The sequence below is a fragment of the Mesoplodon mirus genome, assembly GCF_964341445.2.
Source record: "Mesoplodon mirus genome assembly, chromosome: 7".
Lineage (NCBI taxonomy): Eukaryota > Metazoa > Chordata > Mammalia > Artiodactyla > Ziphiidae > Mesoplodon > Mesoplodon mirus.
In genome coordinates this window covers 56,032,663-56,052,464 of record NC_138983.1, presented here as the reverse complement: position 1 = coordinate 56,052,464, position 19,802 = coordinate 56,032,663, and the positions used below count along the sequence as shown (strand labels likewise).

The 19,802-nt window shown below is 43.6% G+C and overlaps 1 protein-coding gene across 1 annotated transcript in view; it reads right to left on the bottom strand.

Annotated features, from left to right (window-relative positions):
* Positions 1–6,867: 6,867 nt before the first annotated feature.
* The window catches only part of P4HA3 (prolyl 4-hydroxylase subunit alpha 3), a 33,758-nt gene continuing 20,823 nt past the window's right edge, over positions 6,868–19,802 (bottom strand). The window contains exons 8-13 of the mRNA XM_082626720.1: positions 16,565–16,629; positions 14,065–14,224; positions 13,149–13,211; positions 9,486–9,554; positions 8,281–8,377; positions 6,868–7,496 (exon numbers count right to left, since the gene is read on the bottom strand). Coding sequence (XP_082482846.1) covers positions 7,426–7,496; positions 8,281–8,377; positions 9,486–9,554; positions 13,149–13,211; positions 14,065–14,224; positions 16,565–16,629 — 525 coding nt within the window. The 3' untranslated portion in view covers positions 6,868–7,425. The remainder of the gene's footprint in view (positions 7,497–8,280; positions 8,378–9,485; positions 9,555–13,148; positions 13,212–14,064; positions 14,225–16,564; positions 16,630–19,802) is intronic.

The following is a 19,802-nucleotide window of genomic DNA, read 5'->3' as shown; positions in this document are numbered from 1 at the left end:
CTCTCCTGAATGATGTGTCTGAATTTTCAAGACTAAAGAAATTTTTAGATTTATCAGAAGGGTATGGATTTTTTGAGTTTTTTTATACACTTGTGAGTTAGGGAGATAAGCTCCCACATCTCCATAACACACACACACACACACACACACACACACGAACCTCCTTATCGTTCAAGGCCTAAATCAAGTGTCACATGAGCCCATCACACCAGAGATGTAGTGATATCCCTTCCGGACATGTAACATGTTGCGTGTCCCCTTTCCACTAGTATTGTCATTGTGTGGGTTTTCTTCTCTGGGAGCTCTTCAAGGATAGACAGAGTCATCGTCTCCAGCCCCAGCAAAGGGCCAGGCACAGAGGCAACATCAGTAAAGCTTAGTTGAATGAATGAGTGACAGCCACACATGAAATCTGTGCCCATGAAAACACCATCAAGGGTTGGTTGATTCCATCATCTGCCCGCTGTGCTCCTGTTCCAAGAAGCGGACAGGCATGGGTCTCTGAGCCCAGAAATCTGGCTTCTAGTCTTGGCTCTGCCACTGACACACTGTTTAACTATGGACAAGTCACTTCACCTTTCTGGGCCAGGGAAAGTAACTGCCACCCTCTGGTCCCATAAGATGATAAGCAGTTGGACAGGAGGCATGATGGTCATTATTTTAGTTATGCCCCATCTCAAAATGTGGTGAGAGAGACAGTAGTTATCTATGGGGAGCCATCTGATCCCTGCCCTTAAATCCTTAACCAAAAAGACACCTCATTCCTTTGAAATTATATTTGATTTCACCATGGGCTACCCATTTAAAATGCAGATATGCCCCTGGCAGGGATAGCAGGACCCTGTCACTCAGACCTTAGGGGGAGCAGGCCTATCAAGCATTTGATGGGAAGGGTCACGTGATGAAGAAAGGGAATAAAAGAGGATGGGGCAGAGGGGAAGAAGAGGAAGAGGCAGGCTCTACTTCCTAAGGGGGAGAAAGTTGTGGGGATCCCAACGTGAGGAAGGAGAGGTTAGAAGCAGCTGATAGCGGGAGAACTCCCAGCTCCAAATCCGGCTCTGCTTCTAGCAGAGGTCTTTTCTTTGAGCCTCCTTTCCTCTCTTGCCAAAAGAGATGATAATTGTTGTGAATAAGATAAGGGAGATAAAATAGCCGGCACAGAGTAGGTATAAATGTTTGTCTCCTCCCCCAGCCCTTAGCTGATTTCCTCATTTTTCTGAGTATACAGCAGTCTGCAGGCAAACGTCCCTCTGTCCCCACCTCACCCCCTCTCCTTTGGCTTCTCCCAGCTTGAGCAACCAAGGCCCCCGAACAGGGGACTCTTTGAGTGGTTCCATGAAAGGGCAGTTTGTGCTGGCTCCTCTTGGCATTGCTGGATAAGGGCCCCCCAGAATCAACACCCTTTCACTTCCTCCTTCCAGACAGCTCTCCCTGCCCCCTTGTGCGTGAATGGGGGACAGGTGAGGTGGCAGCTGCTCCCCGCCCTCTTCAGGCACATTCTCACTCTTTCTGTGTTCCTGGGGTCCCAATGTGGAAGCCCTCTCATCCCACTCCAGCCATAGGGTTCTCCCCTTTCTCCCAACTCCTGTGATCCTTACGGTGAGCAGCCCACAGCTTTCTATTTGATTATATATAATTCTTTATTCTTATATTTGGGCATGTGCTAATTTTGCTTTAAGGGCAGTGAGCAGACCTCCTCATTTTATTGGAATCTCATGGGGCACCAAGCATGGGGCTGGTCCCACAATAGGTGTTCTCTTTACATCTGTGGAATTGAGGTGATTTGTTCGTGTATTCAGTACCTACATCTGACAGGGCTCTTAGCCATTAGGCATTAGAGGCACAAAGGAAAGATCTTTTCAATGCCTGGGAAAAGGCTGGAGACTCCTTTCAAAAACTGTTGGCTCCAAAAGACATAATTGCTAATGGGAGCAAAGCAACCACAGCAAAATAACATGTAATTCAGACAACAGAGGGCTAGTTAAGATCTTTGGAGACAGACATTCTTTTTGATGGCTGAGTAATATTATATTATATATATATACCACATCTTCTTTATCCATTCATCTGCTGATGGACATTTAGGTTGCTTCCATGTCTTGGCTATTGTAAATAGTACTGCAGTGAATGTTGGGGTGCATATATCTTTTCAAATTAGAGGTTTCTCTGGATATATGCCCAGGAGTAGGATCACTGGATCATATGGTAACTCTATTTTTAGTTTTTTAAGGAACCTCCATAGTGGCTGCACCAATTTACATTCCTACCAACAGTGTAGGAGGGTTCCTTTTTCCCCACACCCTCTCCAGCATTTATTATTTGTAGACTTTTTTATGATGGCCATTCTGACTGGTGTGAGGTGATACCTCATTGTACTTTTGATTTGCATTTTTCTAATAGTTAGCCATGTTGAGCATCTTTTCATGTGCCTATTGGCCATCTGTATGTCTTCTTTGGTGAAACGTCTATTTAGATCTTCTGCCCATTTTTTGATTGGGTTGATTGGTTTTTTTTGATACTAAGCTGTATGAGCTGTTTGTATATTTTGGAAATTAATCCTTTGTCAGTCTCATCATTTGAAAATATTTTCTCCCATTCCATAGACTGTCTTTTTGTTTTGTGTATGGTTTCCTTTGCTGTGCAAATGCTTGTAAGTTTGATTATGTCCCATTTGTTTATTTTTGTTTTTATTTCTATTGCCTTGAGAAACTGACCTAAGAAAACATAGGTATGATTTATGTCAGAGAATTTTTTGCCTATGATCTCTTCTAGGAGTTTTATGGTGTCATATCTTATGTTAAATCTTTAAGCCATTTTGAGTTTATTTTTGTATATGGTGTTAGGGACTGTTCTAATTTCATTCTTTTACATGTAGCTGTCCAATTTTCCCAGCACCACTTATTGAAGAGACTATCTTTTCTCCATTGTATATTCTTGCCTCCTTTGTTGTAGATTAATTGACCATAAGTGAGTGGGTTTATTTCTGGGCTTTCTATGCTTTTCCATTGATCTATACGTCTGTTTTTGTGCCAGTACCATACTGTTTTGATTACTGTAGCTTTGTAGTATAGTCTGAAGTCAGGGAGCCTGATTCCTCGAGCTCCATTTTTCTTTCTCAATATTGCTTTGGTTATTCAGAGACTTTTGTGTTCCCATACAAATTAAAAATTTTTTGCTCTAATTCTCTGAAAAATGCCATTGGTAATTTGATAGGGATTGTGTTGAATCTGTAGATTGCCTTGGGTAGTATTGTCATTTTAACGATATTGATTCTTCCAATCCAAGAACATAGTATATCTTTCCATCTGATTGTGTCGTCTTCAGTTTCTTTCATCAGCATTTTACAGTTTTCAGAGTACAGGTCTTTTGCCTCCTTACGTAGGTTTATTCCTAGGTATTTTATTCTTTCTGATGTGATGGTAAATAGGATTGTTTCCTTAATTTCTCTTTCTGGTATTTCGTTGTTAGTGTATGGAAATGCAACAGATTTCTGTGTGTTAATTTTCTGCAACTTTACCAGATTCACTGATGAGCTCTAGTAGTTTTCTGGTAGTGTCTTTAGGATTTTCTGTGTATAATATCATGTCATCTGCAAACAGTGACAGTTATACTTCTTCTTTTCCAATTTGGATTCCTTTTATTTATTCTTCTCTGATGGCTGTGGCTAGGACTTCCAAAACTATGTTAAATAAAAGTGGTGAGAATAGACATCCTTGTCTTGTTCCTGATCTTAGAGGAAATGCTTTCAGCTTTTCACCATTGAGTATGATGTTAGCTGTGGGTTTGTCATATATGGCCTTTATTATGTTGAGGTGTGTTCTTTCTGTGCCCACTTTCTGGAGAGTTTTTACCATAAATGGATGTTGAATTTTATCAAAAGCTCTTTTTGCAGCTATTGAGATGATCATATAGTTTTTATTCTTCAATTTGTTAATGCGGTGTATCACACTGATTGATTTGCGGATATTGAAAAATCCTTGCATCCTGGGATAAAGCCCACTTGATCGTGGTGTGTGATCCTTTTAATGTATTGTTGGAGTTGGTTTGCTAGCATTTCATTGAGGATTTTTGCATCAATGTTCATCAGTGATACTGGCCTGTAATTTTCCTTTTTTTGTGATATCTTTGGTTGGTTGTTTGTTTGTTTTTAGTATCTTTTTATTTATTTATTTAATTTATTTATTTTTTTAACATCTTTATTGGAGTATAATTGTTTTACAATGGTGTGTTAGTTTCTGCTTTATAACAAAGTGAATCAGCTATACATATACATATATCCCCATATCTCCTCCCTCTTCCGTCTCCCTCCCACTCTTTGTCTGGTTTTGATATCAGGGTGCTGGTGGCCTCATAGAATGAGTTCAGAAGTGTTCCTTCCTCTGCAACGTTTTGGAATAGTTTCAGAAGGATAGGTGTTAACTCTTCTCTAAACGTTTGGTAGAATTCACCTGTGAAGCTATCTGGTCCTGGACTTTGGTTTGTTGGGAGTTTTAAAATTACTGATTCAGTTTCAGTACTGGTACTGGTAATTGGTCTGTTCATATTTTCTGTTTCTTTCTAGGTCCACAGATGGACCTAAAGATTATCATACTAAGTGAAGTAAGCCAGACAAAGACAAATATCACATGATATTGCTTATATGTGGAATCTAAAAAAATGATAAAAGTGATGAACTTATTTACAAAATAGAAACAGACTCACAGACATAGAAAACAAGCTTATGGTTACCAAAGGGGAAAGGGGAGGAGGGATAAATTAGGAATTTAGGAATAAATTAGGAATCTACACTACTATATATAAAATAACCAACAAGAACCTACTGTATAGCACAGAGAACTATACTCAATATCTTGTAATAATCTATAAGGGAAAAGAATCTGAAAAAGAATATATATATACACATATATACTGTATGTGAATCACTTCACTGTACACATGAAATTAACACAACATTGTAAATCAACTATACTTCAATTTAAAAAAAATTTAAAAAAAAAGATCTTCGGAGGCAGACCTGTATTCATTCAAATCCTGCCTCTGCCACTTTATGGCTATGTAACCTCAGGCAAGTTACACATTCTCTGCCTCAGTTTCCCTCGTCTATAAAATGGAGATAATAGTACCTATTCATCATGAGGATTGAAGGAGACAAGTACACCTGAGTTCTTAGCACAGTGCCTGGCCAGTGGTAAACGGTCAGTATGTTACTAATGACAATGATAATAGTCATTAACATAAAGAATCTTCCCTGTAGTGAATCTTGTGAGAGATACTGAGTGCAACACCAGGAACCCAGGTTGGAGAAAGCTGTTAGAAAAACAGTTGAAGAAGCATGCAAGAAAGAAACAAAATTATAAACTAGCTATGTACCAAGCCACAGTCAGTCCTATTTAGAAATAGCTACCTACTAAGCGCTTTTGTGACCTCACAGACACACCACTTTCCCTGAACTGCTCTCACCTGCCTGAAGACAGATGCTCCAAAAGGAACTCAATTGTTAGAAATCCCCTCCTCAAGAGTTTCACCAACCAAGGAAGACTGATCCTTACCACAGGAGAAGAGACTACAAGTGGACACCACACCTAGATAAACTGTCACTATCACATCTCCCACCTATGGGCTGTACTCTAAGGGCCCATTTATCATTCCTAAAAATCTAAGAGGGCTACATCCCCCCTTTCCCTATTAAGATGGTATTTCATCCCAAGTTCTAAGCCACCTCGGGAAGTTATTCATTTTCCTCTGGGTATCTCCCATGTATACATGATATATACATGTCACTAAGCTTGTGGGTTTCCTTTTGTTAATATGTCTTTTATTACACAGGTTTCAGCTAAGAACTCAGAAGGGTAGGGGGAAAGTACTTTTTCTTCCCTACATGACAGTAATTTAGTAAGAGGGTTTCCAGAGTCCTGATGCACTCAGCGGAAATACTGGGGATGTGACCAGGTGCTCATGGAGGCTCTTCAGGAACCTGAATATCAGCACACCAGAACCTTTTCCTTGGGGCCCACAGAGCTCTGGGAGGCAGAAACCCTGACGTGCATGGTGCAGGGAGGGGGCGGAGGCAGCACAGTGTCTAAGCACCTAGTCCTTTACTTGTGTGGCTTCTTTGTGAGCAAGGCACACGCCCTCGCTCCCATTGAGGAACCTGAGCCAAGTCGCCTGGAATGTTCTCTTTGCACAAGTCACTCATCAGTGCAGCTTTAGCTCATGCTAGTCCTTCTGCTGGGAAATGCTTCTCCTCATTAGACTCTGCCTGTAAAAAAAATTCTACCTGGCCTCCAAAGTACAACTCAAAGGAGGCCTTCTTATTCATTTATCCAAAAATATTTGCTGAATGCCTACTTATTTGAAACAGACCTTTTTCTGGGGATACCAAGAGGTGTGAGGAGTGCAGGCAGCCAGGCAAATAAACAAATAGTGAAATTCAGCAAGATGGGGGCTACAGTAGAGGCATTTACAAAGTATAGAGGGGTCTTAAAGCATTCACCCTGCAGGGAAGGCCACTGGCCACAATTAAATGAATAAAGTAATTTCAAGAAAAGTGTTAGGAAGAAAACAAAGTTGGCTAATGTGAACAAAAGTGGCTGGAAGTTTGGGTGTCAGAGAAGGCCTCGGAAGCGACACTGAGCCAAGAGTGGACCGGTAAGACCAGCAGCCACAGCAGCAGCAGCGAACACAAAAGGCCTGAAGAGCGGGACCGACGTTGGTTTTGAGGAATAGAAAGAATGTCTTGTGTCTGGAATGTAGTGAGAGGGGAGCCAAGATGAGATTACACATAAATAAAATGTTATACTCTGCCTTTTGCACTCACTATTACAATGTAAGAATGTTCTTGGTTGTGAAAAATGAGTTGTAAACATCTTTAATGTATTAAAATTTTTTAATGGCTGTATTAAAAAATCATATTTTTAAGAAGTTATTTTCTGCTTTAAAAAAATCATCACATGAGGTACACTCCTAATACAGAGACACCCCCTGCTCAGCCTTCACCAGAAGTCAGTAGGCAGAAGGGCATATGGGGGTCAGGCACCACCTGCAGGCGTCCTCACTGCCACGTCTGGGCCCCCGTGGTCAAGGCTCAAGTAGCAAAAGCCCCAATGACCAAACCCTGGAGACTGGTGATATGTCCTGTTCCCAGCAGAGAGTGTCTGAGCTCCAGAAACTTCTCTCTCCAGCCTCCTTGCCCCCTCCTTTGTATTGTTCACTCTACTGTGACTCATGGCTTTAGGAGAAACTGTAAGTTCTCAGATGTTCCCTGCTAGAGACCACTTCCTTGTTTTCCATTTGCAAGGAATAGGCAATGCTGCCAAAGGCCCTCCTCCAGAAGCTTGCTCTCCTTTCTCCTCTCTTACCATAGCTTTTGGCTTCTGGCTTCTCTGGAAAGCCAAAGGACTCCTCCAGCTTCTCTCTGCCAACATTTTAGTCTTCAGGGCTTGAGCTGCAAGGTCTGCGGAATTCCTGTCCATACTCGTGTATCCACTTGTTGGCCACTGGGGGAAATGGGGAGGAAGAAGAGCAGGCTCAGTGGAGCAGACAGCAGCGATGCTCACTCATAGGGCCATTAAATTCCACACCCTTGGCAACTCACTTGCCTCACCCTGGTCCCAGCCCTACTATGGACTACAAGATGTTGCTTCAGCAGCAGTAAAGAGCAAAAAGGACAGTGGCACCTGGAAAAAGTCCCTGACAGCTCCTGCTACTACAGACTTTTTTTCAAACCCGTGGGTACTGTGGTCACTTACCCTTCATGTAGCTCCTAAAAGCCCACCTCCCCCAGGGAACCATTCCAGGGTAATGAGAGAAAAGGGATGGATTCTCCTGGCAAAGTCCACCTCAGCACAAGAGTCCCTCTTCTACTTCTTTTTCTGTCTTCAGAGCTAAGTGCTCTTAGACACATATATGACATAAACACATCCCCTACTTATTTATCTCTTCCTTGTTTGACCATCTCCTCATGGGGAAGCACCTGATGGTTCTCTCTGTGGGATAGAGGACTGGGACTTGGCAACATATTATTCCTTAGCTGTGCTCAGGAATCAAGGCCCATCTGGTCAGGCCAATAAACTTTTACTGACACCTGCTCTATGACAAAAGCCTGCCCTTATGGGCTCCCAATGTACTGGTGGCAACTAATCCAGAATCTGATCACCTCAATATAATGTGGCACTGTTAAGCTTTTGGAATGAAAAGGCTATGTTATTTTCTATCCATCCCTTATTTCACTTTACCCTGAACCCCTCACCCAATTCCCATGACCAAAAAGGCAGGCCTTACCCCACTTATCTCCTACCAGGACAGGACAGCCAGCATGAAGTGTGTCACCATCCCCTTCACCACTCCTATGCAGGTTCCACCAAAATAGTGCTGCATTCTGAAAACAAGCAGACCCCGCCCCAGGGGAGGTTAGCCCAGAATCTGAGTCCTTAGGAAGCACTTGACTGAGGACAAAGGCATGCATGTCATTAAACAAGAAAACTGTCCACGCAGATTGGGGGCAAGGCATGCATAAACTGCCACAAAATGGTATAAGCTGCCATTTACTCATTCACTCATGCATCACTTATGGAGGGCCTGCTCTGCTCTAGGCCCTGAGGATGCAGAGACGGATCATGTCCAGTTCTCTCAGGGAGTTCATAGCCTTGTGGGAGACACAGACATAAAAACAAGAGGATGAGACAGTGTGACAAGTACTAAGGGAAAGGTGAGCACATAATTTAAAGGGCTTTAAATAATGCAACTAAGAAGCAGCAAGGTCAGGACTCAAACCCAGGCATTTTGATTCCAAATCGTATATGTTCTTTTTCCCCCCATCCCCAGCTTTTTTTCCTATATGCTTACTTTAACCTTGGCCAACCCCCTGAGTTTTGGTAAGATACCCAGCATTTACTCACTGAATGCTTAGGATGTGCTGGGTACTGTGCTAAGTGCTATGAGGCGTGATCTCAGTTATTTGTCTTCATTTCATTCTTGAAGTAAGGGCTGTCATCCCTGATTGATTGATCTGACATTTGGGGGAGATATTAATTCATTAAACAAACCTCTTACCACACTGGCCACCCGCTATGCCTTGCTTGACGTTATACTGCAATACGTTGTTGACTTCTGGAGGCAAGGACTATGAGTTTTCCTCGGTACTCTCAGTGCCTCCAGCCCCCAGTGTTTACTAAACAAATGACTGAAGGGACCAGTTGTTGTCAAGGATCCGAAGGGGACTCTCACCTTTGAGGAGCTCTATTGTAATGGGAAGGCACACATGTAATCATCCTCTTGTAATATAAGTGTAAATAAAATAAAAAATAGGGGTACAAGTAAATGCAGGAGTCAAGAAAATTGAGGGATTATCTTTGATTCTGGGAATTAGGGGAGACCTCTTTTCGTTCCCTCTCCCAGGAATAAGCTTGCAAGCACAGGCAGCATGAACGCTAGGGTGTTAGTTCTGCACTGCTAAAACCACCTGCTGGGGTCAGACCCCCACTCACCTTGACCACAGGCACGCTAAAGTTGCCGTAGATGAAGGCTGTGGCTCCTCCAGCTTCCACCGAGCTCAGCTGCAAGGCCAGAGGAAGAGCCAGGGTTGAAATAGCCCGACTGCCCTACTCTGCCTCCCATGACGTCTGATGTCATTTCTGCATAAATTCCCTCTTGTGTGGCCCTCTTTCAACTCTGGGAGAAATACTTATGGAAATACAATCACCCAATTTAGGAATTGAGAGAGCCTACTCAGTGGCATCAGTATTTGCCTGCAGGGCCACAAGAGGGCAACATTTAGAAATGTCCCCTTTCTTTACCCTTTGAGCTAACATCCTTACTGAGAGTTGCCATAAGTAGATTCGAACTTTGAGGCACTCAGGAAGAAATACAGTTTATGTCACAACCCAAGACACAGACACATCCCTGAAGTAAGTTTCATAAAACATTCTTAACTACATCAGATGCCCTCTGTTATTTTCCATTTTATTTTATTCTATTCTAGTTCAGATTTCTTAAATGCTGACCAGATCCACTAAATTGATTTCACAGCCCACTAATGGATCATGACCAGTGGCTTACAAAACACTGTTTAGATTACAATGACTATTTTTGAAAGCTGGGCATCATAGGAACTACTGATTGCACCTTTGGTGTGTTTACCAGATCACTCAGACCCTCTCTAGGTAATCTCAGCTAAAGGTTTTCACCACTGGTATATTCTAGAATTATGGATGTGTTTACTTAACTTGAAGAGTTATTTCTGATTGTCAAAGAAATATGTAATAACCTAAACATTTTGAAAAATACTGGAAAATACTTTAAAATACTTAAAATAATATTATTCTTCATCTTACCAACTGGAAAAAGAAAAAAGCACTGTTATGGTTTAACTGTACTAGTTGACATTTATTGAGCACTGGCCATATGTTAGGCATCACACTAAGTCCTTACAAATGTATTATCTCACTTATTCCTCACAACAAATATATCATCCTTACTATTCCTGTGAGTTAGGATTGTTATTATTTACATTCTACAGATGAGGAAACCAAGTCTCAGAGAGATTGAGTGGTTTACAAAAGGTCATATAACTCCTTGTTGACTGAGCCAGGCCTAGAGCTGAGCCAATGCTGTCTGACTACAAAGTCCCTGCTCATAACCATTATGCTACATACACTCTTGAACATTAGGTTATTTCCCACTGTTTACTATTATAAACAACACTGTGAACATCTTAACAAGTAAAATCATTTTTGCGTTTTAGATTGTTTTCTTAGGAAAGAGTCTGAGCATTAGTAGTATTGGGTCAAAAGTATATGCAAATATTCAATACTTTAGATACATACTGATAAATTATTTTCTCACCAGCAGCATGACACAGAGTGTCACCCTGGCTAACTGTCTACCAGCACATTCACAGATCCCGCCATATTTGCCTGTGTTACAGAGCAAGGGCTATGGGAGTTGGGATGTTAGCACTTGTTAGAGGAAACAACTGACGTGGCGATTCAGAACCTGGAAAAGGCAGTGGTGATTTTTAGCACATCTTGGCTCCCCCTGTAGTCCTTTGGGAAGGGCGATGAGAGCAACAATTTGCTCCTTGTGTTCAAATAACTAACAAATTGGATGATTCTGTTCAGACCCCTGCTGTCAGCTACTGTGGGTGTAAGCAAGATACAACAGAGGGAACCTGGACTTTCCTGCCTTCCTCTACCTGTGGTTTCACAGTATAGTGGGAAGGAAGGACTTATCCAACAAATTGAAAAGAGAATCGGATCTGTGTGCTATGAAGCTCACGAGCAGGGCATGGATTGTAAGATTGGTGGAGGGGAGGGAAATCTTCCCTCTGTAAACCTTCCACTGTTTTGTACTGGGACTGATCTTATGTCCAGTCTGAGTAGAAAATCACTAACCTGATTTCAACTCAATCCTCCCAATACTTCTTACAGATTATTTTCTCCCTATATAATATTACTCTTATGTTCTCCATAAACCTTAGCTCTTATGTTCAGAAATGTTTATGATGGTCTTAACACCAACCTGAAGATGAAAGGATTGGGCATAACCTAGCACTTCCTAGGTCCCACGATCCCATTTATGGGGTCCTATGCTTGCTTTCTGGGATACATGAGAGAAACATATTGTATGAAACTTCACAGAGAGATATCCCCTTACATTATTTCATCAGATCCTCATGACAGCCCTGTGAGGAGGCGCAGAGCAAGAAAACAAGCTCAAAGAATTGATGTGATTTGTGCTGAGGCCACATGTTAAGTGGCAGAACAAGAATTAGACCAACTGACTCCAAACCCCAAACGCTTTCCATTCCACTCTGTATCAAAGGCTTAAAATCCAAACATATACACACTCTTGCATTTGTCATTTAAAATTGCTGGGCTACCCTTACCATAGTAACTGGGCCTCTGTAATCAGGGAGTCAGCTACAGAAGATACTAGGGGGGTAAAGAACAGGTATTGGCCCCTAGATGTCCTATTCTTTGGTTGGTATCAATGTGCTTCACTGCCTGTGACCTCCCATGCCAGCTTGAGTCATCAACCAGAGATGTACCAGCAGCTGATCCAAGCTGTGTCTCCTGCCCAGAGAGCTGACGTCAGCCATCCCTCTGCCTGATCAGAATGACCATGAGAGGCCAGACACCATTGGCAATGGCAGCCTTCCAGTTCTGCATAAAATTAAAAACCGAGCCACATGAAGAAACATGTTGGGATTGCCAGCATTAAAACTACAGAGTGCTGGCCTCTGATTGTCCTTTCTTGGCTACACTGTGGAGACCAGTTAACAGGACTAAGGAAAGAGGGAATGCTAGGGTGTAGGTGTCTGCTATTCTAATGAGCCTGAAACCAGGCCTTCATCTTAGGGTGTTATGTAGAGGACTTACATTTGGCATGTTTATTCCTTCATTTAACAGTAATACACCTCTTAAAATTTAAGTGACAGATGCCTGAAATTATGACTTGTCCATAGAGAAGGAGGTAAACCCACATGATCTGAAGGGAAGAGGATAGGTGAGATAATGAAGACTGGGTCCGAATTCTATAGGATCAGGTCAGAAACTAGGAGAGGAGGCCAATTTTTTTTTAAGGGGGTATAATGTAGATTTTAGTGAAGAATTTGTGAGGAGATAAGGAAGAAAATTTTCACCGCATATGAGAGAGCCACACTTACTGAATTTCTCTGTAGGCATCTCTGTTCTTCCCTCTTGTAATCTCAGCTGCTTCATTTCTCTCCTCTCTCCCCTCACAGCTCCACAACCTCATCTATAGGTCCATGCTTTTCAACACCAACTAGTCTATGGGACCTCAAAGACAGAGACTCTCACATCCCCTTCCTGTGTTGTTCAGGTCCCAGGATCTCTTGGCCTTCGGTGTAACCCCACTTCCCATCCTAATCACTGACAATGACAAGGTCACATTTAGGTCTACACAATGTAAGCTCTTTGAGGGCAGGAACTGACTTGTATTGATATTTCTTTATCTCTCCTATAGTGCCTAACAAGAGTGCTGTAGGAAATTCACAAACATCCTGGAGATTTTTCTGCTGTGAAATTCAGATAAAATCAGTATCTGATATTGCTTTGAAAACCGTAAAATAAAAGAGATGTAAATAGTCATTAAGTAAGCAGCCCTGGTCCCTCCAGAGCAAGACTCACGTAGATCATAAATGTTGCGACTCGGTTCCCAGAGTTCATTCTGTACAGTGGGCTGGTTGGTGACTGAGACAAAAATAGAACATATCATTATTTTATGCAGATGGCACCAGAGTAACAGCCAGGATGCCACCATAATACAGGGAGGAGAAAAATGGAGGAGTCACAGATGGGATATAGCCTTGAGCTATACCTAGTCAGGTATGTGCCTCTCTTTGCTGGCAGGTACTCAATATACTTTTTTCCTCTTACCACTTTATTAGATACTCATATAAGTGAACTGTATACTACTAATCAAACAAAACTGCTTGTTAGTAGTGAAAGCACTATGTGAGGGGTTGATTGCACCTTCAGGTTCTTGGTGAAATAAATTAACATATAAAATATTACAGGGGCTTCCCTGGTGGCGCAGTGGTTGAGAGTCCGCCTGCCGATGCAGGGGACACGGGTTCGTGCCCCAGTCCGGGAAGATCCCACATGCCGCAGAGCAGCTGGGTCCGTGAGCCATGGCCGCTGGGCCTGCGCTCCGCAACGGGAGAGGCCACAACAGTGAGAGGCCCGTGTACCGCAAAAAAAAATATATTACATAATTATTCTGTAAAAATACTAAGTCATAAGACTGGAGTTCCCAATTATTTGCCAAAGAGGCACAGTTTTTTGTCATAGAAGAGTTTGATATAATTTACATGTCATAAAATTCAATCATTGTAAGAGTGTTTTTCAGTGAGTTTTAGTAAAAAGAAGATGAGTCAGCAGCAATCAGCTTGAAACCAAGGCTTTCAATCTACCTAGAACGAGAACCTTTGTTCTAAACTTTCACGCAGTATCCTCTGGGGGCCCTATAAGAGCTCTGTCTCAGAGAAATAAATAACCCCCTCGTTGCCTACCCCCCGAGATTTGTCACCCACCCCATGGTTACCGTAGCATGGTCAAAGTGAGGCGCATAGTGCCCTCCGATTCCGTAGTTCACCACCTGGAGATACTCTGCGTAGGGAGGCTGGACATCAAGGCCTGTAAGGCAGGCAATGCGATGGTCAAGGGTCACCAGCACTGGATCAACGGTGTCCTTTAGCCAGGCACTAAAACACACCACAGGTTGCAGCATCAGTGATCTGATGCCAGAAATGACTAAATATCTGTGAATGAATGAATGAATGATGTCAACTGCCCGAAGGAAGGAAGGAAGGCAAGGAGGACAGGAAGATAGACACGAATACCTAATTACCTACTCACTCCTCCTGTTAAGTCGGCCCAGTCCATTTTGTGCTCTATCTTAACATTCACACATTCATTCAACAAACACTCTCTGAGGCCTACTGTATGCCAGACCCTGTGCTAGGTGTGTGAAGAGTGAAGGTTCACATCACCAGGCACTGGGATACGAAGAGAAGACAAAACCCTGACTTTAAAAATGCTATGTTTAGAGACATCTCAATGGAGGAAGCTGGGTGCAATGGAAAAAGCTCTGGATTCAGAGGAGTAAGACCAGTCCCGGATCCTCGGCTTGACCCTTGGTCAGGCCCTTAACCTTTCACCTCTCTTAAGGTTCAGTGTATTCACCTATAATATGGGGATGGTAATAATATCTACTACACAGACTTATGAAGATTGTGACAGACAATGCTTCTGAAGATGTTTTGTAAGCTGTATGTTATTGATTGCTGTAAACCACAGAAAAATCTCTGCTCTTTTGTTCTACTCCAGGACAAACCAGGATAGGTCAAAGACCAGAGAGCAAAGTTCTGTCTCTTTTCCTGAATGTCTTGTTAAGGTTCTGATAAAGTGGAGGATTTGGGATCAGAATGTGGTCCCTGGGAAGTGAGGGAGTGCTCCCCAAGCAAAGCCAGTGAGCCTCCTGGGGAGATGATGAAGGCTCTTAAGGGAAGCACCTTGGCACGTCTGGGAAGACCACTTCTTTGGTCTATAAATGATGGATTAATTTGTTCATTCTTCTGTATGGAGTGCATGCATAGTGCTATGCTGTGGGCTCTAAGGTTTACAAAGATACCCAAGACAACGCTGTTGTGTTCTAAGAGCTCATGAGAGGAGACACACAAATATACACAAATACAACTGAGCACAAATCAAGGTAGAGTGAAAAATAAGAACCAGCCCTTAAAGTAAAGTTCTGGGGAGCACAGAGGAAGGAGATGTTAATTCTGACTGGGGCACTTAGGTAAGATGGACACGTAGGCCAAATTTTGAAAGTGCATAAAATTTCAATAGATGGAAAAGACACAGGGATATTCCAGGCTGAAGAAATAGCATAAGCACAGACATGGTGGGGTGATATACTACAGTGTGTGTCAGCAAGAAAGCATTTAGTCTATGAGAGAAGTAATGGGAAATAATGCTAGCAAAGTAGGCTCAGGGCATGTTGTAGAAAGCTGAGGACACTGTGGTCGGGAACCTGGTCTTTGTGGATAGTGATTAGGAGTGCATAGGTGACCTTTGAGGGACCAGTTCCAGTGAAGTTGTGAGGACAGAACCAAAATTCAAATGGGTGCACTGTGGTGGAGGGTGGGTAGTGAGAGGAGGCAATGAGGGTCTCAGTTTCTTTACCTGAAAAGTAAAGAGAATATCACCTATTCCCCTAAAAGCAATGACTCTAAACAGAAGGTTGAATTTTCTCCTTGACACTACAATATCAGAAAGGTTAGCAAAGCAACGAAGCTGAGGTTAGATGGGCCTTTCAAAACTTAGAAAATAACTTCTAATGTAAAAGGTCCCCAAAACGTACCAGACCAAATAAGTTAAGCCAGATGATTCTGAATCCAAGCTTTCATCACTCACTTCGCTTCCCAGACAACAAAACCATCCACCCAGCTTGAGGTCTGGCCTCTCCCCAAGGATGTCATCACCGTCTCCCGTGGCTCCGGTGGGGACCCTCCTCTTACGGTATCCTGTCCTTACAGCACAAACCAAGGGCTACAGTGGAGGGGGAGCAGGGTTGGAGGGGAGGGAATACGGCTGGGCTCTCAACTACAGAAGGTATCAGATCCAGAGATTCTGGCCACCCGTCTTGCCTGAGTGGTGGCAAGTCATGCTTTGAATATGAGTCAGGAGGTAAAGTCAAATTCCAAACAGAGACAGGACTTGTTCCCTGGAAAAGCAATCCTGGTTAGGAGAACAACTACACACTTAATTTTTGGTCTAGGGCATAGGAGTTTTTTCAAGTCTTTCCCTAATAGCCTCCTAGTTAAGTGCTCAGATGATGTAACCACCTGAGAAAGGCCCTTGGGTAAGGGGAGTAGAAACTGCTCCCTCTCAACGAGCATGTACAGATGTAGGCGTGAACTACAGTGGCGTCTCTAATGGCACCTGAATGGCTGTTGCTGACCTTCAGTCACCTGTGCCACAGGCCCAAGGGTGGCCAGCAGGCAGGACCAGAGTCCCTGCCAAGAAAGGACCCCTCTTACCTTTTGCTGATGCGGTACTCCACTGGTAACTGCTTTTCGCCTGATGCCACCACAGATCTCTGTAGCTGGTGTGAAGGATGTAAGAGAAAGTCCAAGTGGTTATGATGCAAAGGGAAGGGCTCTCACTTCCATAGACACGCTTCTCTCTTAGCATAAACCTAACAATCACCTGTTTCTCCTTAATTAAAGGATATTTTGTACATGCTACTAATTTAGTGATAGCTATCAATCTTAAGTGACATAAAAGCTCAGAGTTGAAAATAACCTTTAGCTTCATATCTGGTAAATAGTAAAAACTGAAAAAGGTCTGTAGGACTGAAATACAAGTGATTTTGAATCCCTTTTGCATCTGCAAGACTGAGTTCTGTAAGAACAAGGGCTGTTTCTTATTCATCTTTATATCCCAGTGTTTGGGGCAGGGCCTGACTGATGGTAAGTTAAGCTCTGACTTAGTGTTCGTCAAATTAAATGAACACCTCCAGTGACAGGACACTTTCTACCCTCAGAGGCAGCCTGCTACTTCTGAACAATTCTGATAAAAGCCCTTCCTTACAGAGAATCAAAATCTGTTTTGTTTGCAGCTGCCTTGGTTATGGGGAAAAAACAACCAAACAGGTTTGAAGTCACTAATTTAACTGAATGTCTTTATTTTGTTCTGAATGTCTAGATATAGATTTTAAATTATTTTTAAATAAAGTGGCCTCTAATTGCAAAAGTACTGTACCAGGGACAGAAAGAGAAATATTATTTACATAAGAATATCTACTTCTGCATTTGTCATCAGAATGTCAGCTCCAGGAGGGCAAGGACTTGGTCTTTTTTCAGTGCTGTATCCCCAGGAGGCAAAGAAGGCCTGGCAGGGAGTAGGTGCTCAATATTGGTGAAATGTACCCAGGAGTGAATGAACCAGAGTCCTGTGGCTAAAGACACAGCCCCGGCACTTCACATGCAGTCACAGCAGAGCACGGAGCAACAAAGGGCACGTGACAGAAACCCTTTCCCTTCTCAGAGGCTTCTACAATATTATTATTCCTGCTGCTAAACCAGGTAGACAACCTTGGAAAAGGCTCTTCCCTTGCTTGGACCCGTTTCCCCAGCTATAAAATGCAGCATGGGAACAATACATTCTTGTAGTCCTTCTCAGCCTCTCCCTCTACAATACTAGGATGCAGGGAATCGGTAAGTAACTGATATTGTCTCTTTCTAGTCCTCTAGCCAGCATCCTCTCCTGAGCCATTCATAGAGGAGTGAGGAGAGATTCATAGAGAGATAGTCCCTTCTGTTGTTTTCGGACAACATCAATGGTTTAAAAACAAATCCCAGGGAATCTCCACTCCACCCTGCCTGCCCCCTCCGTTAAAGAGCCACACTGCATTTAATTCCTTTAAGAATTATTTACTGTGCACCTACAAGTCATTCATTTGGGGGGACAAATACTTATTGGTCGTTCTCTGTGCTAAGCACTGTGCTATGCATTGTAAATACAACCTAGGAAACCAGACATAAGGCATCCAGTGGGGCCCTAATGGATAAGTACAGGGTGCTATGGAAATACAGAGAAGGAGCATCTAGCCCATTCTTATGAAGGACAGGAAGGCTTCCCAGGATGCCCAAGAGACAACTGGAATCACACAGGTGAAAAGAGGCCAAGGGAAGAGTGGTTCAGGCAGAGAGAAGAGTGTGTGGGGAGCCAGTGAGAGCACTGCCTGTTCATGGAGAGGCAAGGTGTTTAGGGTGGCTAGGGCGTCAGTATAATGGGAACATGCTGCAGAGGGAGTGGCAGCAGCCAGGCCAAGGAGCTCTGTAATCATTTGAAAGCAAAAGTGACCCATTAAAGAGTTTAAGTGGGCTTCCCTGGTGGTGCCGTGGTTGAGAGTCCGCCTGCCGATGCAGGGGACACGGGTTCGTGCCCCGGTCCGGGAGGATCCCACATGCCGCGGAGCGGCTGGGCCCACGAACCATGGCCTCTGAGCTGCGCGTCCGGAGCCTGTGCTCCGCAACGGGAGAGGCCACAACAGTGAGAGGCCTGCGTACCGCAAAAAAAAAAAAAAAAAAAAAAAAAAGAGTTTAAGTGAGGGCTTGACTCAATCAGATGTGACCCTTTGCAAATTGCTCGGCTACAACGGGCCTAATACGGAGCCAGGCATTTCAAGGACAACATATGATCCCTGCTAGTTTACAGTCTAGCTGGGGGGACAGGATGCTTACCCATGAAACTGATCGTGATTCCAGACAACACGTAAATGGCAGAATAAATGAAAGTACCAAACAGGTGGAGACAAAAACTGAGTTCGGAGGAGGGAGGTTACTGTATGTGGCTCCAAAAAGTGCTCTGAAAAAAATGTTCCTCCTGAAAGAATCTATGAAAGTGGGCCAAAGTGGTCAGGGATAGGGGCCAAGAGAGGCATAGGGTTTCAGCTGAGTCTTCAAGGATGCGTAGGATGCAGATGGGGGAGGAGTGATGAGAGAGCAGAGAAATGCTTCTTTGAGAAACACACAGTGAAGAGGAGCAGAGAAATTCAACACAAGCCACTGAGGTGGCTGTGTCCCATGGGGCAGCCACTACCACACACCCCCAGAGCTTATTCCTGGGTGAGCCAAAGACCAGACAGGGATCAGCAACCCCCAGCGAGACGCTTCTGGAGGAAGGGAGAGTGGCAAGATCTGTGCATGCCAAACAGACGACCTGGCTACAAGGGATTAAATGAACATCTCCGAGTGGGCCGCCTGTCCTGTTACCACAGCAACAGAGTTGTCCTGAGGAAAAAGGAGCTGCGGCCAAACGCTCCCGCTGGCTCATTGAGAAGCCAAAGCTATTGAAAATACATCGTTCCAATTCACCAGGGAGGGGAGCTTAATCGCTTCAAAAACCTTCTGTACAAAGATTCCAGATTTCTCTGAAGGGCTTTTGGATGAAATTATTGCTGTTTTTCTCCCTCCAATCCACGTCTGCTGTCAGAGACTTCCTCAAAATCTGCAGACCTGATCAGGGCACTCCTGTTTCAAACTGTCCCACAGCTCCCCGCCTACCTTCGAGATAAAATCCAAACTCCCCAGCTTGGTACTTCCAGCGCTTCTAATTGTGTCTCACGTTGCAGCCTCAACTCCCACCACCTCGCACCCCCTCCCTTGCACATTTCAGCCCCCGAGCTTCCCCCCCACTCTCTGGACACACCACACAGCAGGCCCGTGCACAGATTGTCTGTCTCCCTGTAATACCCTTTGCCACCTTTCACTC